General features: G+C 37.5%; 1 protein-coding gene across 5 annotated transcripts in view; it reads left to right on the top strand.

Annotated features, from left to right (window-relative positions):
* Positions 1–22253, top strand: part of LOC110852731 (zwei Ig domain protein zig-8) — a 70371-nt gene extending 48118 nt beyond the window's left edge. The window contains exons 2-13 of one of the 5 annotated variants that reach the window (XR_004835806.1): positions 6406–6566; positions 7045–7176; positions 7703–7732; positions 7803–7851; positions 16453–16580; positions 16672–16696; positions 16786–16861; positions 16949–17016; positions 19186–19211; positions 19309–19326; positions 19401–20816; positions 21433–22253. Coding sequence is in view for 2 of the 5 variants with exons in the window: in XM_035855680.1 (XP_035711573.1) it covers position 6242; positions 6406–6566; positions 7045–7176; positions 7703–7732; positions 7803–7851; positions 16453–16580; positions 16672–16696; positions 16786–16861; positions 16949–17016; positions 19186–19211; positions 19309–19326; positions 19401–19460 (774 nt within the window). In the remaining 3 variants the exon portion in view is untranslated. Of the gene's footprint in view, positions 1–5797; positions 6243–6405; positions 6567–7044; positions 7177–7702; positions 7733–7802; positions 7852–16452; positions 16581–16671; positions 16697–16785; positions 16862–16948; positions 17017–19185; positions 19212–19308; positions 19327–19400; positions 20817–21432 lie in introns of those variants that run through there. The other 4 variants (XR_004835809.1, XR_004835811.1, XM_035855680.1 and 1 more) reach the window with 4 other exon arrangements.
* Positions 22254–26180: the final 3927 nt, after the last annotated feature.

The raw sequence follows: 26180 nt of genomic DNA on the forward strand, positions 1-26180 counted from the left end.
CAATATTGGGATGATTGTTCAATAAGTCCAGGCAAATTGTTCAAGAACCAATTGGTAAGTATATTTGTGAAAGACGTTTGTCGCGACGAAGTCGGAAATCAACGGGCATAAATATTATGGTCTCCCACTGATTCATTGACATTCGTCGTTCCCACCACTGGAAATAGTAAATCAAGTAGTTAAGCTAAACACCAAACGGTTTTAATGGTTTTGCTAGCGTCTAAAAATCGTTTCCGTATATTGTGGAAAATATTGCCCTACACTATTTATATATGATTATTAACTTGGTCGATGAAAGCATGTGTAATCCATGAGGAGTTCCAAAATAAATAAAAGTTTTATCAATCAGTCCCATCATCCATACCCACAATCTAAATTCAGGTGGTTCTAGTAACGACGAAATAGTAAATGTAACATAACTTTTGCATTACCAAATATTGGACTCACGTCCGACAGAGTTCCGAAGATCAAATCAATTCACTTTGCTCCTCAGAAACTAAAAAAGTGTGTTTCGTTCCTTTCTTTCTTTTTATTACCACGTTCCTCAATAATAAAATATCAAACCACGTATTGATAAGAAATGGAAATTGGTTTAGGAACAATAAAATTGGAAATTACCCTTAATTTCCATTTTTTATGGGAAATAACTGTATATCTAATAACTCATATTGAAGAGGTAATGTGTAGAAAATTTACCTGACGTAAATACATCTCCGTTCGGTATATTACATTTTATGGAGGTTATACATCAGTGAAAACACAGGGAAAGCAAGGCAACTTTTCTATACGAATGCATTTTAGTAGCATAAATACATAATATGTATTTATGCATTATTTGAAATCCAAAATGTATGCACATACTTACAAACCATCTACTAGCATAAAGGATTAAATTACATTTTCTCAACTACACGATAGGAGTAAAGTTTTGCCATTTTGAATAAATTCTTATTAAAATTATTTCTAATCATTCCACGTTAAATGGAAACAATTGCAAACTGACGTCTGAATGTATTTGCCAAATTGCTCCAAAGATTGGCTTTGAGTGAAACTCTGAGCATAACGCTTTTCTCGAAATCACAGTTTCAAAGTAATCACGAATGACTTGTAATGAATTGTAATGCCATTCGGCAGTGACGATTAAAGGTGAAGTTGACTCGAACCAGAATCCGTAACGGTCTTTCGACTTTATATAATTTGACACATTATTCATACTTTCAAGAAAATCCTTGAATTGATCCGGACTCCAATGAAATATGTTTGGCAAAGTTCCAGTTAAGGTGCGGTGTGATGTGATGGCGGTCTGAAGTTGACGGCTTACCTTTGACAAGAAATAAATCTTTTGTCATATTAACCTATCAAGACATTTTTGTGTCGCAGTGATCCACGTCGTCGACTTATTATTTTACATATTTCTATACCCTCGCAATGGTACGTGGATGGCGTGATAGGTACGTATAGTTGTTGCATAACACACAAGTAAGTACATACCCAATTCTAACATAATTGATGTGGAAGGTTAAATTTTTGTTTGAAAGTAAAGTCTGGAGAGTAGTCTTTCTCTCGAGATAAAAGGATTATTGAAAGGAATTTCTGTGCACGTTAGGAGCGGTAATAAGATGCAGTGGATAGTGGGAAACTGTTTGACTTGGTTTAACATTAAGTTGGCAAACCGACTCGGCGAGTCTCCAGAGGGGAGAGAGAAAGCGGAGGAGAAAGTGAAAGCGACGGTGGCTGTTATTGGGAAACAGAAATAATACATAAATCTGTCCATCTCTCTCCATCCGCCACTCTTATCGATCAGCAGCCCATGGAGCGAGATGCGAGGCGATACTGCGAGGAGATGAAGTATAGCTAAAAGGCCGAGGAAGAAGAAGAAGGAGTGATTTTTCGCTGAAAGTATTTCCACGGTGCGTCCTCGTTTCATCACCATTTCATTTCAGATTATATAAAGTGATATAGATGGATGCGGAATAAAAAGAAAGCCAGCAACGAGTCGTGCCTCATTACCTGTCCACGGGGAGAGATGAAGATCAACATGAAATATTTTTTTACAATTCCATCAATCATAAGCTGCTTACTAATGAGATTTCTGCTCGTGGATGAGTTCCGGTAGAAAATGCGTTGAAGAAACGCACACTAATACATAAGTTGTTTCTCTGTATTGTTGTATATTTTTTAACAAATAAAATATCGAGAAGTAAGCTTTGCTAATTTAGAGCATCATTATTTTTTTATTTGTACATCTTGCTCTAGATGCATTAGGCAGTACATGTTCAAAACATCGTTTACGTACATCTTTGCAAGCAATACATACGTACGATTACTATTTCTAGGAAAGTATTCTGTTGTCTATTCTACATAAGTTTAGACTATTTAGAGAATTATTAAGTGAAAGTCATAACCTAATTAAGCACAACATCTCGGAATTGAAGAAAATGAAACCACTGTCACTCCAACATGGTTGAAATAAGTAGTGCGCCTTATGTAGGCACATACGACAGTCAACTGCATAAATACGTGGACGCTAATAGTTCTTTGTGATTCTGAACTCGTGTATTCGATGTATCATTTCAATTTCATTTGTGACTTTGTCATTCGAAAAGGAGGCGACGACTTGGATGTCATTCCCAACATTCTAAACCCTTTGTGTACTCAAGGCTCATTTCTGCTTTCCTTTGCTGTTCTCCTCGTCATCTCTCTTGTCCTCCGTTTGATCTTATACTTTACTCCATGGAGGAATTTCTCAGATCTATCTTCACTCGTCAGTTAAGTCTTTGTAAACATAAAATAAGCACTCGCGCAATCCACGTAGATATAACTCAAACAACATCACAATTTCCCCAGAAATTCAAAATAATTAAACAAATACTGAAGTATGACGCAGTCAACAGTGGGAATTGGCTCGGGCTGAATGAATGAAATACTTTACACTATCAAGGGCTTAAGGACTACAAAGAGAGAAAGTCAGAGTTATTGTAGGATCCTGACTTTAAATCAACTACAACATTAAAACTTTAACTTTTCCTCGTCCATCGCTTTCCCCTCGCGTCTTTAGTTTCACTTTAACATCCATCAAACAAAGTTTTGCAACGACTTTTGCTTTTGGATATTATTATAATGTCAATGTGATTCCTAAATTTATGAGAAATTTTGTCTCTGTGAAAACTTGTGGGGAAACTTTGAAAGCTAGCAAAATCAAAATACGATCAAAGTTGAAGGAATTGAGAAAGCGGTCAGGTTTGGTTTTGGATCGCTTTCTCCATCTGTGCAACTCCCTGGCACACAACAACGCACAGACTTACTCACCAAGTCAGTATGTATACAGGCCGGATTTTTAGAAAAATATATACGGAATCATGTCTAAAGTAAATGTTACAAGTGGAACTCTAAATTTAGTCAGATACAAACAATGCACAAAAAATAAGGCAATACTTTTATCGAGCTAAATATGCACTTGGTTATAGAACCAACCGTTTCTGAGTGAGCAGAAGATGTCTCGATTATTCTAACGATGCACACTTTAACTCTTCAGAGAATGTGTCAGTGAGTGGAAATTCTGGGGCTGGCAAAGTATATCCGGCCCCTCGCATTTCATTCTAGTGAAAGTAATCAACTTTTCACTTAAACTGTCAATACTCACTCCGCTCCTCAAGTTATTTGCATCCCATTAGATCTCAATTATCACTTGGAATGCCTGTCCTCGCTCCTCTGCACACAATTTCGGTATGTGCAAGGCTCAAGTTTCTGTCATTTCCCAAGGTTGGAAGTACTTACACAGTGCAACCAAAAGGAAATCAGTAATTACTTTATGTTCACATTTTACTACATGGCTTACAATGCTTGAGCTGTAGTGCAAAGAAGTTGGTGATACTCCTGTCTACTTCTCTGCGCTGAGTAGATTAGCAAAAATCCAATTAAATATTTTGGAGATTGCATTTTTGTTTAATCAGTTAAATTGAAAATATTGGCCAGAGGAAATAAATTATTCTGTAAATCGATCAGTAGTGCAGTTTTGAGTTTCTCTCATCTGTAAATACTTACACATAAGTAAATTCTTTATCAACCAACAAAAAATATTCGAAGAATTAACCTCCAACAACGATATCACAGTCGAAAGAAATCTAATTCAGATAAATTGTGAAACTTTCTTAATCTAATAAAGTCTAATAAAATGATAACTCAGAACTTTTCTTTCGAATTACCGTTGAAGAAATACAATTTTGAACCGAGCTGATCAATTCGGTTCATATCTTTGCTGAGGATCCTTGTCAAAATATTTTGGCTCTTTTCAAGAAATTCCGGTGAGTTCACCAGTCACCAATTTCACGTAACATCTGCCACTTTGGCCGATTATTAAGAAGGAATAAATTCCTCACCTTACCTCAGACCTCGTCTCCCTCTCTCTCTTTATTGTTCTTCATGCACTTATGTACTTACTTTTATCCATTCCATCACAAGAATTTCCTTTCAAGTCTTTCCTCCTCTTTTAAAAGTCTATTAGAACTAATTGGAATTTCCGATTTCTCTCTGAAGTAAAAGTATCAGTGGCAATGACGATAATATTCCATGTTGTCCTCCCCTTTCCTCAATAAGAAAGTGGCTCATATTCTCCGCACCGCTCGCTGTCAGTGCTGCCTGACTATTTATGTCCCAAGTATTGATTAGGTGTTGCTTTCTTTTGATGAAATTCGTGTACTCATCAAACCATGTAAATATTCGGATGTAAAGCACATGCCTATATACATACCATACTGTCAGAACAGTATATTTTTACTTCGTTTTTATTCCGTGTGTGACCTACGACATTCCTTGATAAATAACTTGCTTACTAATAAAAACATTATATGCATCAAGGAATAGTGAAAGTAAGAAAGTTTACTACAAAAGACCTCAAATTCAGTGATGTTCACAAAAACAAATTAAATTCGAGTGTATATTTTTGTGTGTGACGAAATGCAGGAACATGGACCAAGTTATAATGTTTGCAAACATGTTGAAGGGCACATGCTTGATAAAATGCTTGTTTTTTTGCTTTTGACTCTCCTTCACTTCCGTCGCTGCATGGGAAAGTTGTTTTTGAGGTTTTTGCACTCCGTCTGCCACTTTTATTTTAATCTTCTTCGGACTCCAGACTCGCTCCTCTGCAAAAAACCGAGTTCCAATGCGTGGATGAGCTTCGCGTTGGTTGGTTGGTTGGTGGCAGTGGAATGTAGGTTATAAAAATAATTCTCGTCTGTTCCAGTTCGGGGTGGTTGGTTGGGTGAGCACATGAAATGATTTATCATCCAAATATGGAGTAAGGAGTAAAGAGCTGCGGTCTGGGAAGGAGTCATGTAATAAAAAATGAAACATGAAGTGATGGGATGTGATACCTCTGCGTGTATTGTGTGGTGAGAAAGTGCAATACATTTTGTTTTGTGGTTCTTCTTATTACTTCACTTTCACCAGCGAATAAGACCTGCTCAGCTCCTTCCGTCCCCTGCTCTACATTATTTCCCTTGTTTCAAACTAAAATAATCCACTAATGTTGGGCCACCGCGGGTGTGATAGCAGCACACATGATGTTATTACACTATAGGATTTCTTTATGCATGCTGTGGTACCGCTTTCCTGTTTTACGATGTACATCGATGTGTAGGCTCACATAACGTCGTTAGTTTTAGAAGGCTTCATATGCTTTCTCAAATGGTTTAATATGAAGGGCTACCCAATTAACAATTCCAAAGCACGTGACCATTTAAAAGCTGCACACATTTCTGTTCATGTACTTCTTGAAGAATTGTGTGTTTTACTGACTCGAGAGCTCCACAAGACGTATAGATTATTTACCCCAACATGATAAAAGATATACATTTTATTAGTGGAGGTAGAAAAGACAGGAAAATAATAAATATTGCCAAACATATGTGTATACGTACGTATCTGCACAGCCAACATGATAAGCCTTCACTAGCTTGCCTGCAAACCGACCGTTTCTGGAAACACACGAGTATTGTCACACATCATAAACAAGAGTAAATAGAGCTTGTCACCAGCAGAACGAAGCCACTGCGACGAAGGAGATGACTGATTCCTTTCCTGTATTGTTGGATTTCTGCAACAGGCGAATTCCTTTTCAGCTTTACACTCATTTTATATCGGAAGTAGTCAACTGGAAATTATTTCTCGGAGGAAACGTAATAAAATTTGTTGCCAATATCACAACATGATAAAGCAATGATGATAAAATAGGTGATAAAGTGAGTGATGATTATATGGCGTCATAAAATAACCAGAAGGATGGAAAAATGTGCGAAAAGTGATAGGGTTCTTTTCCTGGCTATAAAGACTACGATATGGAAAGAAGATAAAAGATCAACATAAATTTAATCATTTTCTTTGTCTTTTTCCACAAATTTTCAGTGCTATCCACCAATTCCGCGGAAGAAGACGACGAATTTGACTTTGCTGCTTACTCACCACCGGGCCCCTACTTTGACAAAGAGTTTTCTCGAAATGTCACCGCCCTCGTTGGAAAAACGGCTTCCCTGTCGTGTAAAGTTCTAAATGCTGGAAACCGAACGGTAAGTTTTGCACGTAATTTTATCAATTGCTTTGATTCGTCACAATATACGATTTCATTGGTTTTACATGTGCGAAATTTACGCATTACGAATTGCAACTCATTTGGAGATATTAGGAGCTACATATCCTAATTGTGTGACGCTTTATTAGATGAAAGAGATTTTCTCAAAGACCCAAACAAGTTTTTCTTTCATTTTTGTCGAGCTTTTGTCCACCTAAATCCAGGTGAATGAGATATGGGAGGAGATTTGAGATACGTGTACTACATAGAAGCGAGTAATGATTTGTCTTGTCCATATCTCAACCCTTTGTGTTTTGCAAGGACCATTCGTAAAAGTTGTGCAAAACTATCCTCACTTTTTTAACGAGACTTTCTCTGTCGTGGCGATCTTGAACACATTTTTTGCTTGATCCTTCGCTGCACACAAGTCCAGCAGGAATGATATGTCATCCGTTTTAAAATGAACTTTTTTTCAGATTTCCTTTGTGCGTCACCGCGACATTCACCTCCTGACGGTCGGGCGTGACACTTACACCAGTGACCAACGGTTCCAAGCTCTGCACAAGCCGCACACCAATGAATGGACGCTTCAAATTAGGTATCCCCAGGTGAGTCGGGCTCAATTGCTCTTTTCACTTTGGCAAAGCACCTTCCCTCCAATTCAATTCAATCGAGTCAATGGGCAGTCCCATTTCCTCTCAACTGCATTACTTTCCTCCATTCTTTGGGCGCGCTACACGCATTACATTACATTAAGCTAAATTACATGATGTCATGTTGTGTGTTATGCCTTATGTCTCTTCTCCTTCTTCGCGAAATTGCTGCAAATTTTCGCTTCTAGGTCCAACAATCCACTCCAGACTCTATGCAACAAAACTTGTTGTCCCATTTTCTATGAATTAGATTTTTTATTGTGATGCTTATTTTATTGCATATTTAGTGTCCAAGAGGCTGATTGCGTTTTAAATTACGTATTGTTGTTTCTAAAGTATTAGGAAAATCAGTCAGTCCTGATAGTAGTTTACTTTACTATTTGTAAATATATGTACGTCAGATTCGAATGGTTTATAAATAACTACCTCATACATACATATACACGTCAATGTGTTCATAAATTTTTCTTTGTTTGTTTAGATACGGGACTCTGGAACTTACGAGTGTCAAGTGAGCCATCATTACCAATCGAATTTCTGCAGATAATCATATTTATTCCTATTATTATATGCTCATCCAGGTGTCGACCAGCCCCCCAATTGGTCATTTTGTGCACCTCATCGTCGTTCGTAAGTTTCTTTGTTATTCTTGTATACTTTTCTGTATTCGGATTACGCCAACTACGCAAGAAACTGATGAGACAAAATCTGACCACTGTAAAGCATACTTGTGCAGTCTTCCCAAAAGACCAACAGAGTGAAAGTCTTAGATGGAGAAAATAGATCGGGTTTTTGGTGCGTTGTACAAAGGACAAAAGGGTTTGCTACAGTTCTCGGTGCCGTTGGTGCTGGGGAAATCGTGGAGTATGGAACTTTTGCCAATGTGCTTCCGAATCAGTGATTTCTATTGTGACAGAAATATCGACTTTATCCACGATGGTTCAGTGCACCTTCAAATTAAATCTCTTCAAAACTAGCAATGTCACCTTTGACACTGGGATAGGGACAAAAGCAGCAGGAATGGTAGCAGAGCTGCAACAATTTTTTTTTGTGCCACCCAAAAACTTCAAGCTCAATTGTTGTTGAAGTGTTAGCAGAATGATAAGTCTGTATTTCGCAATCCATTCATTTCACTTTTTCTAGGGTTTTTTTATGGATTTCATACCTTATGTCTCAAAGTTTGCACAATAATAAAATCAACGTGTCTTGTCATCTACTATTAATATTACTATTAATAGGTACGTATGCATGCCTGAGCGAAACTTTACACACTATTCAGCTCATTACTTTCAATTATTTGATTGCACTCTAAAAGGATCGAATGTTGTCGACTTTTATTTGTAAAATCCTTTGCTCACAAATTATACTCAAGTGAAATACGCAAATGTAAATATATTTAAAATGTTAAATTAGGTTAAATGGTTTGATAAAGGAAATGCGAATTTGTTGAATATGTATAAACGTGCAGTACAAAGGATTTCGTGCTGTATGCAGGATTATATTTTAAAAATAGAAATGGTAATTAGCCGTCGTTCCTTCATGTTTCTCAAACTTCAAAAAACCTGGTACTTTGTGGTCAAAGAAAAAACCACGTTCCCGAGAATTTGTGGCATGGCTGGTGGATGTTGTGCTGAGAATGTTCACTCTCCTTTGGTAAGACGAGTACTAAAAGTAATCCTTTGTAAACAGAAAAGCAATTTATTTCCTTAACCAAACAAACCACCTTCGCTACTCTGAAACTGTTTTTGCAGTTACCAATGGATGACTGCTGCAATGATTTTTTTCCTGAGGTAACTAATGCCTTATATTTGTCGGAACCAGTGCAAATTGTGGATCCCACAATGCACCAAGTACACCCACGCATCCTCCACAGAAACAAATTTTTGAACCAAAATGAGAAAAAAAACTAGGAAACAGTTTGAATTTTTCTCATATTTTGTGTGTAATTACATTTGTGTTCCTCAGAGTTTCAGTTATTATTGCTCGGCATGCAAAGTTTACTACACCTGAAAATCATGCATATTAACGTGAGTAGAGAAATGCATTTTTTCAAAACTTCCAAGTAGTTTTTGGAGATAATTAGAATTTTATGAAAGTTTATGCTTGCAACGGCTCTGGTTTACTTGTTTATTTGAAGAAATTACATTTTTGTGCGTTCAATTAAAACCTCCAACGTAGACTCCATTTAGCCCGAGCCATACACATATGTACATACACACTTGTAAATACATACCTATAACAAACACGGCATGAATCGACCATTACGACAACTGACAAATACTCGCGGCAATGAACTTATGTGACATTTATCTAATCCATTTTATGCGTCATCACACCACTTTCATCTTGACCTTTTTAAATAACTAATTGTGGTAACCCATTACACATAGTTAAAACAAACTTCACTGACTATTTCTTGGTTATAAATGAACAAATACTTCTTGAATGGAAAAAGCTAGCGTCATACATTTTGAAAGATTGAATGATTCTATTTGCTTGATTTCACCCCCACACAGCAAAATGACCACATAGATAGGAACCGACTTGGTCATATTCTGTTTACCTATATAATCTAAATACGTATGTAGATCTATATTTATCAAATTTAACCTCAAGCGGATAAATAAAGTTAGCGTGCAGACAGACAGACAGATACAAGTAGACAAGGTGGTTACATAAGCCTTCGCTGGCCTTAAAAACTCGGAAAACAAATTTACATTGTATTTCAGTTTATTCTTAGAAAAGAAGATAGTTTTAATGTTACCCAGGTCTGTGGCCATGAAATGAAGCAAATTATGACAACTTACCTTCTCAAGTCCTTCTTCATTCTGCTCCAACAGCTTTTCATGCCGATTTACCTTGTCTGCAGCCAACTCTGGAGAAAAAGTGTAACTAATGATTCAGTAAAAGTATGTTGAGACTTGTTTTACTTTTACTCCAATGGGGAATTAGAGATGGGTTGCTTCCTATTCGTATAAATATGCCTGTTAACCATTCTTTATAACCACTTATTTCTTACGCAACTAAGACATTCAAAGTGATCACGCCCATTCTCTAAATGCACCGGTAACACCAGAAAAGCTGTGTAGTCACAAAATCTTCGTGGAAAATAGTACTTTTGGTTTACTGATAGTATTTAGTATTTGTATACTGACTTTGTCTGTTGCCCGACGTTTTTACTTGTTTTATACTTTAATACATACTTATATAAGAAATATGTACTGACATAAATATACTACACATACATGCGCACATTTTACATGCATTAACCATTTTACGTGCTTTTTGACTATGATCTGGAATAGAAAGAATCATTACATACACACATATTTTACATTGTTTTAAACTTTGATGAGCATTATGTATCATTTGAATATTGCTTTTACTACGTCTCCCAATCCCATCAGCAAGACACATCTGTTGTAATGCTTTGTGCAATAGCATAATCGAACACGTAACTGTTGTACCAAGTATAGTTTCAAGAGTGCAATTGAATAAGTTGGATCCTGGTATGTGGCAATCGTGGTGATTGTGGTGGATGGATATAGAAGTCTGTGGTTTCTTTATGTTGCTTTATATTTAGTTCGCCCAACATTACTTCGCCTCGCCGTATTGTAGCCTTTTGCTTTGAACTGTTTCTTCCCCCAGTTCTCGACTTTCACTTTGTGATTGTGATTGCAAGAGAAGTAAAGTAAAACTGAAACGACATTTACTTAATAGTTCCACACTGCTGCCACTACGACGACCACCAGCAAGAGCAGAAGAAAGAAATGTGAATGCAGACAATTGGGAAGGAAGAGAGTGAAAGTGCTCCTGGTCTTGAGACGGTGGCATTGGTCGTGGTGGTGGTGGCGGGTGGGTGGGTGGTTCCTGAGCAAATTGAACAGGATGAAAAGACCTCGTTTTGTTTTCTTCAAATGTACCGTGACGAGATGCACCCTTACAAAATGAGTGATGAGGAACATTCAAAAACTTGTGAAAGTTGGGAACTAAATGCCCCAAGTTTTTATAACTCAATATTCCAAGTCTGCCCAACTGCTTATTTAAGGTTTATCAAATTTCGGGATTTTTGATGAATCCCTCAAACGAAACATGTTGGAAATGTAGAGATATTTTTTGAGCAGCCCAGACAAAAGTTGGTTCATCCACTGCATAGGCATCACCTTCGTAAGTACATGGACCGGGAGGTCGGAGGAACACCGAGGACGAGTAACTAATGAAGATTTCTGCAATAAAACTTTCTCCTTGAATTAGCCGAGTTGCTTAACAGAACACTCTCTTCATGTCCTCGGGTCACCTCCACTCACATCTCATCACATTATTTTATTCACTCTGCTCCTCTCAGTTGCTCTGCCTTCACCTTTTGTCTTAAAATAGAGCGAGGATGAGAAAACTCGTGAAACACTAAAGGAGGACTTTGGTTAAATGGGCAATGTTCTGTAATAAACTTTGTAGAAGAATGGGGTCTTTTGGTCTTGTGGGTACGTCTGGCGTCTGGCCACCAGGTCTGGCCTCCACGTATCACCCATTTCGTCGCTCTCTCTCAAGTAACAGATGAAAAATAACAATTTTTACCGTCCTCGAGTTATCATCATATCCTCGGATCGCGTCGTATTTGTGTGACGCGATAAACTGTAAATATTTAATGCTTGAGAGTAGTTTTGTGCAGTGGGATTGCAAGCATATAAACGTACATATTGATTGAGGTGTGAGAATTTCATTACCTCAGAACCATATATCTAGTAATTTTACCTTCACTAAGCTGCTGCTCCTGGCAGTTTGTGGACGATGTTTGTGAAGAAAGTTTCCAAATAAAAAGTGAAAGTTTCTGTGTAATTTTGTCCCAAGGCCCAGTTTGTGCTTATTTCTATGTTTTGTAAGTGGCACGTTAAGTAACGTTGGCTATAATCTTCTTAAGTCTACCATCATCCTTCAAGTGATAAGTGTAGTATGGGAAATTGAGAAATGTTTCTGGCTGAAGGTTAACTTACGAGATTTGCGTATTTTGTAATATTTGATTTGATGCAAATCTAGCTATGCTCGATTCTAAATACGTGTGTTGTTGGCAACGTCAACACAATATGTACAGATACACATGTGCGTATGTACATATTCACTTAGCACATGCATACTTATTAACTACATGTCAACTTCATATTTTTTGCGAAATTCATTATAATATAATGGAAAAAAATAAATTGGAGCCGATACATAGCGACGCATGTATGTAAACGTAGACGACGCAGACGAAATTCTATGCAAATTCCATTCGAGTGAGGTACACAACACGTCCAATTTCCTTCCTCTGAAAGCAGTAAAATTTCCTGGAATTAAAATCATTAACAATCCAATCTCCGGAATGAGAACCTTTATTGATTTCAGATCAGGACCTTGTGCTAAGTAAACTTTCACGCGGTCACTAAAGTGAGACTGCATAGGCTTCATTCCAGAACAACCAGTCTCCTAACTCCATCCTTCAAGTTAACTAAACGCCACCCTCTAATTTTTGCTCAAGAAAGTCGAAGCTCTTCACTTTCCAACTTTTCTTGACTTGGCTGATTATTTCCTTCCTCAATTAATTAGTATTCAAATTCTAATGAAAATCAAAGGGTGCAAGAAAAGTTTTACTTGACAAGTGGAGCGTCTTTAAGAGGAAGTTGCATTGGAAAATTTTAAATAGGTCGTCAGAGGATTGTTCCATAATGCCGATATATGCTTAACTTTCACTGAAATTACTGCATACTTTGTCGAGGTCAAATTAAGGTGGAAAATTCTCAAGGCGAAAGTGTCAAATGAAATTTAATGGTGCGCAGGTATGTTTAACTTATAGGATCACTTTTGTTTCAAACAGTTTTGAAATTTACCGACATCCAGAAATTTCTAGTGACCCTAATTCCATATCAAAAAGACTTGGTATAAGATGCTCCGAATTTCAAAAGTAAAACGGCAAAACCTGTGGTTTTTCATGCCTGGATCTAGCACCAATTATAAACTTCAAATAAACTATACACCCATTGCAAGTGCAAACCTTGGCCACATTTTCTCAAGGATACAATTTTAAAAATATATTTATTACACACTTTATAAAATATCTCTACCACTAAAAAGCTCATCCCTTTGAGATCATCATGAAATTCCGCCAACGGAACAAACTAAAAAAATAGAGCGAGTCTCTCGAGTATTTTCATTAAAACATCCAGATCATAATGAATTCATGGACTGTTCTTTGACACTCCTTCCTCCAGAGGATCCTCCCCTAACTGTTTAATTCAGATAGCATGTACATTTTGCTAGCACACTTCATTACATGTTGTGTACGAGATCGTGTTCAAAAGCCCCTGACTCCCTTGTACACAGTTATCACGATGCATCCATGCATAGCAAATACACTACATTACACACTTGCACATATGCAAAGTAGGAACGATATAACGGTTCATTGGAGGAATGCAACATAACGGCAAATTGTGCAATCGTAGCCGGAAATTTCACTGCATCGTCGTCCAATTGTATCACAAAGTCTCGAGGGGAAATGAATATAAGAAAACTCACTCAACGAGATCTGGAGAAAGCGCGTGTCGGCCTGTTGACTTTGTCACTCCTCTCGAAACGCGAGTAATGAGAAGTCGTCTCGCTTACGCAAGTTGTTGAATTTTAGTGATGATGAGCTTTTGTGGTTTTACTCCCTTAAAAGACAAAGACTACGCACACGAAGAGAAAAGACGAGGACGAGTCGCAAGTTATTACGACAGAGCGTCCCAATAATGAGCAAAGGAAGTGCTAATGCCTGCGAGTAATTTATACTCGCAAGTAAGGCTAAGGAAGCTGTTCCAGATATTCTCAAAACACAAAATGCAATTTGGTGGTGCGTACAACAGTTTTTGTAAACTTGCGATTAATGTATGAACAGCAAAATGTTGAACCATCGTAAAATAAGAATATTTTTATAAAGCCTGCGTTAGACAATTTGCATAAAACATTTTTTTACAACATTAATTTTGGGCATATATCTCGAGTTTGTAGGGCTTTTTTCTTAGGTGATGTAACGTCAATATTAACAATGGCATTGGTCCAAAGCTATTACATTTGTAACGTGTTCAACGCTCAGAGGCTTATCTGCATATGCTGCATGGATGGTTGGGTGTGAGAATAGCGTTCGTTCAAACACACCAGGAGGCCTACCTTTCAAAGCATGGATGAAAGATCAGAGGCAAAATGTGGTCAAATTAAAGTGATTAAAGGTTGATATGTGTTCATGGTAGAATTCACAATGTAATTCACCTGGCTCAGACACGTACCTGGGTACATAACCAACTATAACCCATAGCGGTTCCCTGCATAATATTGTAATCCATCCAACCACCGCATGATTCTGTAAGCCATGGCTAAATTTAGAATTATTTAATTGCATAGAATCTGAGTTCGGAAATCTATTTATTTATCACAGCTAAATCACCAGTAAAAAATTATGAAGTTTAACGTCAAGCTAAAGCTGTGAATTTGGAAAAGCTGATTTGATCACCGTTTTTTTGCCAGCCAGCCAGACATCCTGGCAAAGATGAGAAAGCCGAGGAAAATCCTGAAAGCGAGATAAAGGTCATCTGTTTCGCCAGCAGCAGAGTCTGGAATGATTGAGTGACAGCATTTGAGCATATCGAATAATGGAATTGCTGCTTCGTTTCCTCCGCAATTTGTCATCTCCGAGGGAGGATGGACAGTGGACACACTGGACAAATTCCGTTTTGCTTTCACTCACTCTGCTCCCCAATCGTCATGGCCTGGAATTTTGTTGTGCTGCTGTTGTTGTCATTCCTCTTTTGAACATTAATAAATATTTGAGCGGACTGCTGCAAAGGATTGAGTCGAATGATGAGATTGAATGAAATGGGGGCATGGGTGGAGAGACATGCGAGCCTATCTCCGATTAGAGATATAGATAGATGCGAAAATGGGGAGAATAAGAAGTTTTTGATAAAATCTCTCCCACATGAGTCCTTACGTTGCAGAGTATAAACAAATAAAACAGATATTTCTGGGATGGATAATTCCGGAATTCAATCTACACCACTAATACAGTTTCACCCCCTTTATCTCAATATATCAATGGATGACGCACTCCCCATTTCCTATATTTTTCTTTGACAATAGTTAGTTTTCCTGTTTCATCATGCGTATGACGTGCTCAAGTTGGGAGTAAATAAATTTACTGCATCATGGTTAGGTCCCCAAAAGACTCATCCGTCATACATTCGTCGCCTCTTTTATTCACGTAGTTATTTCCACCATTCTCGAGACAAATCTAGACCTTATTAAGCTCTCCGCATTATATGTCACCACTCTCCTGGGGCGACACACACTGATTCACTAACACTTTCATTACGCTGCTCCGTATTCAACCTATCTACATAAATCCAACGCTATTCGTCGAAATATTTTCCCAAGTAAATATTCAACGGCCGTATCATGATCGCTGCCAGTACTATTCATTGATCACTATATTCATTGAGCACATTTTCACAGGGTTAAAAATGTTGCATAACTAAATCTCAGTACCCCAACTGACTAAGGATAAATATTGTGCATAATATATGTACGCACTGTTTTTAGAAAAAGATCGTGCTCTTCCTGCACGTGAATTTTTATGCAGGGTTGTGTAGTTGATAGATAGCAGTGGAGGAGTTATTGGACTACCTCGCATGTGGATTTGACAAATGATGGGGAAGAGTGAGATGAGATCAAAAGTGAGTTTGAGAATACCAAGCAGCATTTCTGCATAACTTTCTCCGTTTCCCTCGCCAGCATCTTCCCCCAACAAAACAAAATACCATAACTTGCGCCGCAGAAGGCAGAAAATTTTACACAAAACGAAATGTGAAATGGGCACGTCCTATTTAAATGTATTACGTCGTTACTCCTTTAATATAACGCAATACATTCGTCCTGAGAGAAAGTGTCACGTCAGTGTCACGTGCCCCATGAAATTCATGCATGTCCATATAAATTCCCAACGGAAAATGACAGACATTTGAATATGAAGGAGGGGGATAACTGAGATCCAGGTGGTCAAATCTAAAAACGAAATAAAATATTTGCTAGTTTAATTATTATCGTGATATGTAAATTTCAAGATGTATACGTATCTGTGCGTAAATAAATATAATCCTTCTCAATGTTTTCTTACTTCTTAATTGTACCAGTGGACCATTTTTTAACGTCATGTTTTTATTTCAGAGCCAAATACATCAATTATGGGCTCCCCGGAGATGTACATCAATCGAGGGAGTACGATTAATCTGACATGTGTTGTAGAACATAGCCCTGAACCCCCTGCAAATATTTTGTGGACGCATAATAATCAGGTCAGACGGCAAACACTTTTTACATATTTTGAGCCTCGTCGGTTCAATAAGTTGTGGAATATTGTGTTTTAACTGAATTTTTTTTCCACAGGAAATTAATTACGACAGCCCACGGGGTACTGTGAACAATATGTTATTTATCTCAAAATTATGTACAATTATGTTGTTTAATTGTGGGAATTATTTTGTGTGTGTCATATTACAGGAGGAGTGTCGGTAATTACAGAGAAGGGAGATGTGACAGTTAGTTATTTGCTAATCCAGAAAGCCCGCCCATCAGAGTAATTTTATATTTAATTATCCTCTCGTGCACCTTTTTGAGGGATAAATACATATCCTTATGCATATTTTTTGTTACATCTTTACAGTACCGGTAGATATTCGTGTGCGCCAACGTCGGCAAACGCGCAGGAGATTCAGGTCCATGTTTTAAACGGTGAGTGAATGTTATTATTATTATTGTCATTTCGAACCTTGATCGTTAACCCTGCAATAGAGCAACTTCAATGTATAACTGCATCTCCTCGTTTCTCACGGGCAATTGGTTCAAATGTCTATGGCTTGTGTATATCAGAACGACGGCAAGCTCGCCATAAGAAATGCATACAAAATCGTTTTCATGAACAAACTATGAAAGTATTCATTACATGACGATTTCAAAACCTCGCATTGCAATAAAATATGATTTTCCGAGGTTTGATAAATCACTTTGAGTGTAAACTGTTTAAAGTTTACCTCACAATACTTAAAACGACGAAATCTTTCACGTTTCTGCTCCCATTATCTTACATTCATTGATTTTATGCGCGTGTCCCAAGCCACACATAACCAGGAAGGAACAGTGCTTTAGCGTCGCTTCCAACAACTCCAACTTTGTGGATTTGAGAAACCATTAAATCAAAAGACCGAAAGTGACCATTGTGCGTGCGGTGGGGGCAATGAGGAGCATCTGTTGGACTATAAATTCATTTCCGCTCTTGTCATTTGGCTTCGGTGTGCTTGGTTTGGTTCATTTTAACATTAGCGCGGTTGGTTACGAACCCAGCCGACACGTGTGCTCAGTCCATTGTCCAGCAGCCGACACTTCATCTCTTCGAATTCCTGCTTCTATTTCACAATTATGGTTTGTCCTAAGGCTCCAGCGTTGAAAACGATTACTTTCAATTGATTTTACCCTTGTTTGTTGTACCAGTCGGTCGTCTCGTCGTGGTGCTGGGCCAGAACATCCGGGTCGTATAGAAGTGAGTGACTGAGAGGCATGCCACCCAGAGGGTTTGTGCACGGCTTACTAATTGATCCACTCGTACTTGAATTGGCTTGACTTTTCGTCCGTGTCAAGTCAAAGAGAAGCAGAGCGTGACTCTGTGGTGTCACTCACTTCCTCTAATTGTGCCAATCTTACATCCGACTCTGCTGTCATGATCACTCTTCAGACCCGCTAAGATTTCCGACGCAGGGCGACTCAATTTCCTTAAAAGGCAATACAAATGCAAAAAGGAGCAAAAAAAAGTATTGAAAAGGGTATCACGACGACAATATAGCATTTAATGTGCAGCTGCTGTCGCCCATTTCGCGACGCAGTATGGAGGCGTCCCAGAAGAAATTCTATCCCGACTTTCAAACAATTCACGAATCCAATCAACCTAAATAAACAAATGTTGCACCTGAGATCATTCATATCATCTCTGAAATTCCCAAATCTTGCAAAAAGTTTTATTTTATATTCAAATTGAGGACCACATATGCTGCCTCTCGCATCGACTTTTCCTTCTTCGGGGCAGTAATTTGGAAAGAATGCGGTATTCCGATTTTATAAAGTAGCTCATGCAGCATCTTCCAATAAAAAGGACGACTCAGGTTGCTCGTAAAAAGAGTGTGTTCATTTATTTCGAATTTTATTGTCCCATCTCGTTCAAGCCGAGCGTTTGATTCGCCAGCCATAAAGTGTTTAAATGGACACCGCACACACTCACCTCCTCGTCCTCGTATTCCTTAAATTCCTTCGCATGACAATGAAATGAAATGGGACACGACCAGCACCATCCACTTCTTCTGCGTTACACATGAAAAAGAAATGAGCTCCACAGTTGGTTATACCATCACCATCATTCACATCTCTCTCCTTCCACCGTCAATGCTGCGGAGAAAGTTGACTCCTGTAAATATAAATAAATACAACGTCGTAAATATGCCACGTCCTCCTGTTAACGAGCCAGGATTAAGTCGAGCAGCTTCTTTCCCAAGAAAGCAGCAAGCTCTCGATCTGCGGGGGAAGAATGTCGTTCCACTTAATCGTGCAGCCAAGATGCACAGCGTCGCTTTCTCCGCTTTCTCCTCCTCCTTTGCTCATCCGCTCTCATTTATTCTAGCTCGAGTGTGAAAATGAAGAACATGACGACGAGAAAGACAATGATAATTTTGAGAATGATGCATTGAAAGCGATTAGTTGATTTCCATTCGATAAATCAAGCTCAGCCAAATAAAGCCAATTTTACGTCAATTATTTTGCTTTGCATGCACTCGTCTAATATTGATCTTGAATTAAAAGTCTTCACGGTCACGTGTAAGTCAAATTGACATTTTTTATATTTCTATACATTTTCAGACTTACGAGGCCCAGCAGCGATGCAGGTTTGTTGTTTCTTTTTATGTAAAACACTTTCTACATAAAGTTGGTAATGCAATTTTGGTGAAATGATTTAATCCTGTATTTTTATATTTTATGTAGCACGGTGGACAACTAAAGGTAACAGCCTCATTTTGTGCATAAAGAATATTATATGACTTCGGACAAGATGCTTAAAGTTGTTATAATTTCAGTTGGAGTATCCATTGTCCGCATTTCTTTTAAGTATATCGGTCCTCGTCCTGGGAACTTGAACCCCTTCGTCGTGCTAATTTTAGCCTAACTCCAATAACCAATTTAAGATGTATGTATGTAGGTTCGAACAATAATCTTAGATGAATTGAGTAAGCAGTGTATGTGCTGAATGTGGAAGACTTTTTACAGTGACTGATTACAAAAGTTTACAGAAAAGCTCCGTATACAATGTATCTTCACGACGATAATCCGATTCTTCTTGTTTAATTCATTACCTACACATATTCATATTACTAATATTCTAAGATTAAGTAGGTGGATTATTATTATGGTGCAAGTGAAAAGTGAGACTTTACAACTTAATTGGAACGAAGATTACAGAGAAGCAGCTTATGGACACATAATGATTATCTTTATACAGATTTAATAATAATGTTAATACTCGATCCTCAAAACGTTAGCCCAAAATCCATTCAAAATGGGATGTAGATAATCTGGGATAAACTTTTATTCCTGTTTTTGGATGTGCGTATGTACTGCTATCTATGCGACAGTATAAATATTGCAATATATTATTATACATGTATATCAAATATGTATGGATTACAAGATATGCATGGCCACGAAACGGTCAGAGTCGAACGTCAAATATTGGCCTCTGATCAAAAGCAGCTTAAGCATAACAAAAGTTAAACCTTGCTCCAAGTAAACTTGACTTTATATGAATTATGGAGTTGGTTATTATTGGTTCGACGACGTACTCCATCTCCCCAGCCACCACTGATCCTTAACCTCGCCCTGCTAATAAATAAAATATCATCGCAACAGAAACCGCCTGGAAAGTGAGCATGGTCAATTTCTCAATAAAAAACCGATTTCCGGGAGAGATTTCTCTCGGGAACAAATCCGATTTCAGAGATTGTCATGTGACTCCAGCCATTCCCAAGAAATGCAATCGAATCTACTTTTTGTCTCATCACCAACCAACTTCCTATCCACACGCCAGTTCAGGGCCGCTTCTGTCACACAAGATCGGCTGAGGCAGAAAAGGGTTTTGGATTTCGTTGCAGTGTCGTCTCGTGGTTTGAGTGGTGCATTGGACGCTACAATATTTCGACATCTTTCACACAGCAAAAACTGCACTTGTCCTGCTCATGTCTCGGGTAGAAATTGTCTTCAGAGAAAGATTTTTGCCAGTTACTTAGGAGAAAAGAGGCGGCTGGTGTATGTATCGGATGGATTATTTGTTGTCATCATGAAATACTGACTGCTCGAGCTGATGGGATGACATAAAGTTATGCTTCTCTTCAATATTTGATCCATCGAATTAATATATTTCTTCTTGACCCCCAAAGCTCCAACAACAAGTTGCTGAATATATGTACCCATGTATACTGACAATGAGGAGGTGTCAGGTGGTTATCGCCAATGTGGACCGGACTAATTTTAAATTGTTCAGGCCCAGAAATAAGCCCACCCGTATTTTTTCGTTTTCCTGAATGGGCATATTTACGCCCGTGGCGGAATTTTCAAAAAAAATTTCAGCCAAAATCCTGATTTTTAAAAACGCTGTAACTTTTCGAATTTTAGCCCGATTTCAAAAATTGAATACAATTTGTGTTCAGAATTAATTCCCTGAAAATATAAAAATTCATTTTCAAAATTTTTTTAAATTTAATATTTTCATGCCATTTCTGAGTTTTTAGAAATGAAAAAAACGATAATTTTTTGAAAATTAAAAATTTTTTGAAAATTAAAAATTTTTTGAAAAAGAAGTTTTATATTTGCAGGGAAGTAATTCTGAACACAAATTGTATTCAATTTTTGAAATCGGGCTAAAATTCGAAAAGTTACAGCGTTTTTAAAAATCAGGATTTTGGCTGAAATTTTTTTTGAAAATTCCACCACGGGCGTAAATATGCCCATTCAGGAAAACGAAAAAATACGGGTGGGCTTATTTCTGGGCCTGAACAATTTAAAATTAGTCCAGTCCACATTGGCGATAACCACCTGACACCTCTCCATTGTGAGTTTTGGGACAAATCAAGTTTAACCCCCAAACCCTGCAGTTCGACTTGCATGATTAGGACATGATTCGAATGATTACTTGTGTGTGTCCTGTTACTCTGGCCGTACTGAGTTTTTAAAGATGTCTTATATAATTAAGTGCTGAATAATAACTTTATATAATAAATATGTTCATTTTCAGTCTGCTTGATCCTAGTGTGAAATTAGTTGGTTATAATAATTAAATATAACAAATTTTGCTAGTTACATACATATTCTTCAATCATGTAAAATGATATTTGCAAATAACAATAATTGAAGCAGGAATAAGAGGTGCGTATAATTAGGTATGCATAAGAATCATACGTATGTGTGTAAGTAATAAATATTTGTTCGTCTCATCAATGTATATATGAACATATATAATATGTATATAAATCGTCCATAATTCCTGATTTGCGTGCGCTCTGCATAAATATGTATGTAAATATGTGTACATAATAATATTGACTAACTATATATCTAAAATATGCATAGGCCAGTGCAACGAAATCAAGTTGTACTTTATGGTTGCGAGGAGAAAAAAAGCAAGGTTGAATTTAATGTTTCTAAAAATACGAAGGGAATTGAACCTTTCGACTAATTTAAACTAAATACTTTAAATAAAGTGAAATGTATTCTTATGTAATATGTAAGATCATATGTACAATGTCCATTTAAGGTGTAGCTGCTCCTCTAGTTTTGTAGGACAAAGCAAAAATGAGTAAGTGAATCGATTAAGTACTTAAGTTTGGGGCTGAGTGAGTCATTTGGAATAAATAAAATCGAAATGAAATTGGAAAAAGTCTGGCCTAGTTTTTATTGCATCTTCTTTACTTCGTCTGCAGAAAGCAAGCAAACCAGAAGCATGGCTTCAGTCACTTCCACCACCACCACCCTCGTATTTCCAATATATATGGCCCATCGTCATCGATTTACGTCCAAAAAGCATTAAATCCTCGTTGGGTGTATTCACAATCTATGTTTTCGCCAATTTCCCTCAGAAACAAAAAAATCAAAGTTTGTCCAATTCTATTCCGTTACATTCTCTAAAATTTTTCGAAACTTTCATAATTTATGGATCTACTTTTTCACTGCTTAAATGGCCGTCATAAAAAGTGCATTTAGTTTTAGTTATAGACCACCAAACTCGACCAGATTATGGTTAACAATCAAATATGACCATCTACACTGCTGCTCCCTTCGTGCTCTACATTCCCCACGAAATTCACTTTACTTTCCTCCAAGGAAAGTAGGGTTTGGAGGAACATCAAGGACGCCTATCATTGGCTATTGTGGCCTTTTGGTCCCCCACAGTCGCTACCCACTTTCTCCTTAATTTATGCTGAACCAAAGCCAAAAACCAAACAAAAGCAGAACATCCACTTCAAATTCATTGCATAAATCTCAGTATTTATTCACCACCAGGCTGAGAAATCTCTCAAGTTTCTCAATGTAGTGTCATGCGGGTCGCGCTTATTCTTATTCGCCCATTGCATCATGGTGGTCGTAAATTGAAACATTTTTGAAAATATCGGTATCGATGCTATGTACTACTGCACCAGTGCTTCCATTTAACGGCCACCTCCCAACCAATTCAATCAAGCCTTCCCAAATCTGGATTGTTTGGATGGACGTCAAAGAGTGTGGTGAGTGATCATGTTTAAACTGGGTAAACTTATCATGCTCATCCATTTTAGTTCTTTTTTTACAAATGATCGACATCAATTTTTTGAAGAACAAAAGAATTAATTGATTGGTAGAATATCTCCTCGCACTTTATTTCATGGAACAAGCCTGAAAAAAATTATTGTCTCCTTATGCTTTCACTTTAATTCATTTTAAAAGTATCCATGAGCAGGATGACAAGAACATGTTATCCAAATTTTTTAGGAATCACCAAACACTTTACAAGTAAGTATAGTACCTTCATATACTATGAAAATGATAGTAATTCTTTAGCTGACATCGCCCATTCTCATAATGAACGTAGGCACACACATTTATATAAGTATGAGATATGAAACCAGGCATATAAAAAAATTCCAGGATATTTCCAACGTATCATCTGTTCAGTATTATTAATTTTTCTTTCGAGATGGACAAAAGGACCTTATTAATAAACCGGCTTCTTTGTTCTCTCACCCTGTTTGTTCTAAGTGACAGGAAAGTAATGTGTTTCCTCACTCTTGAGTTTACACCACCACCGGCGGTAGGGCAGGAGCGAGAGGAATAATGCTTATACAGTCAGTGACAAATAGGATTTCCTGGATTTCCTTGAACAATGGCTCCATAAATACTTTCTTCTCCCGAAATGTCCAAGGAAATGATGCATTCGCTTCGCTTTCTTCCCCTTCGGATCAAAATTGATATTGATACAGATTTATGAGCAGAAAGGGCTATGGCTGGGGTGCGTTGATGAATAATTCTTAGATCAGCCTGTTCAACTACACGTTTACACATTGATATAGATTTACTCGCAAATCAAGTAATTTGTTTTTACTTGTTTTAAATTTTAAAATAAACTCTTGATTTCTTTGTGATACATGTAAAACTATAAAATAATGCAGCTATTCATGCACTGATATTTGACAATTTTTAAGATATTGCCACTTCATCTGTCTCACATTTCATTTTATTTTATTCCGGGAGAAAGTCCCACTTTGCTTTCACTTTACTTTTACCAAGTCGGACGTGGACGGTGTTGTTGCAGCCGTATCCCCAAACACTGGATGGCTCAGTGGGTGTGTCTGGAACATAAACAAAGTAGTCTCGTTCTATATAAACCACTTTACTTTAACTTGGACGCACAGGGCAAAAAAGCGATAAATCACTCCCATGTCGACACAAAATAGTGCGAAATGAACTCTAGAATGACTCTTGATATAATACATGTGGACGGAAATATCCCTGAATGTATGTATTATACATACGTATATTATACATATGTACTTATAGTAATCGTACATGGAGAGAATAGGTTCATCCAGGCATTTGGCAGAGTGGCTGGGAAGCTGGTTTTCGAATTTTAAGAAAAAGTTTAAGAAAAATTCGAATGAAAAGAAAACTGAAATCAGGGAAATATTTAGGACTGTATCTAGCAAATGAAGGAGCATGCAATACAAATAATAACTTATTTTTTATTTCTTTTTAAACATTTATTTTTATGACAAAACATTTGGGGCCGGTGGGACTGTCCGTTTAACTTTTTTCAATTTTTTAGCTTTCTCCATCCTTTTTGCAACGGAAGATGAATGAGAGTCCATTGATTTCTAGACAGGAATAACATCCACATTCAGTCACAGGCCAAAAGTTGGAAAAGTGGGCAAAGTCGAGTGGAAAATAAAAATGGGTCTGAAATTCCTTCCCAAGAGGGAATCCTCTTCATTCGTCACCTCTCTCATTTCTAAGTCGGCTGCAAAATGGTCTCTCCCAAGTTTGGGTTTCCGAAAAATTCGTTTCAATTCTCAAAGTATAAAGTTTCAATTCATGCGTGTCTGTTATATAATTGTGGCACGCAATATTTAGAGTTACTATAATTATTATTATCATGACTATTGTCCTCGAGTAGCTTGTTTCACGACGTGGTCATCGTAAAGCATTTTATTTATATTCTCTCCTTTCATGTTTTTAGTATCATTTGCCTTTCCCCCAATTTACACTGCATTATTTCAACCACCACCAAAGCTTGTTAAAGTCATCTGCATTTATGGCTATTCCGGGATTCTTTTTCTCTCTCTTTTGCAAAATTTCTCTTGTGCAATTGTGCACAATGCTATTTTGTCCCAGGACAGACTTGTGTATAAATTGCTCCCCTCCGATTTCCCCAGACTCAACTTCCTCCTCCTTCCCTTTCAGTTCTGTGTACTGGAGAGATTGCTGGATTTGGAGCATTTTGGTGTGGATTGTCGTGGGAGAAATGAAGAAATCCGGATGAGAAATGTAGAGGATTTGCGGAAAAAATTGTGGACTTTTCCCAACACAAAGAAAGGGACAAAGAAAGCATTTCGAATTTCAAATCCTTCAACAATTCACTGCTTACAGTGCCATACAACTCACCCAATTGCGGGGTTCTTTAAAAACTTGTTCCAATTAAGTGTACGCACATCTGTTAAAACTGAGAGCGATTAAAATCACGCTCATTTTAAAGTAATTGTAAAATTTTACAAAGTTTTCATGTTGATGTGGACGCCCTGTAATTCACAGAAGGAAAAATCATGGACAAGTAAACGATAGAGGATTTGGCCCAGAAATGAGATGTCAGTCCGGCAAGAATGGCTCATATGTCTTCCACTCGGCTGTTGTAAACCTTTTGTATTTATTATACGCACTAGTTTTGTATTTGTGGTGGCCCAGACTACTTTCCTCTCCTTTCTCCTCCACCGCCGCCATAAAACATCAATTGCACAACGCAAGTGAAAACTTTTACGCAACAAATTGGGAAGAGTGAAATGTCCTGGCGTTAAATAACAATTCAAGCTGCATACCGACGGAGGTACGCAGCATGTACCAATTTATTATGTTTTTAGGAACACTGTTAAACCTGAAATATTAAACTACGCAAATTTGCAAAGTGTTACATTTACTCACCAATCCGCCTAAAAATGATTCCCATTAACGTTAGGCTTAACCATCATCTTAAACATCCGTCCGTTGGCATCATATTAATTCTGAAATAGATTTTTTGTACGAATCCTTTGAAACCTTGTGAATTGTTGGCGTTTCGCTTGATC

This window comes from Folsomia candida, unplaced genomic scaffold, assembly GCF_002217175.1.
Source record: "Folsomia candida strain VU population unplaced genomic scaffold, ASM221717v1 Fcan01_Sc001, whole genome shotgun sequence".
Lineage (NCBI taxonomy): Eukaryota > Metazoa > Arthropoda > Collembola > Entomobryomorpha > Isotomidae > Folsomia > Folsomia candida.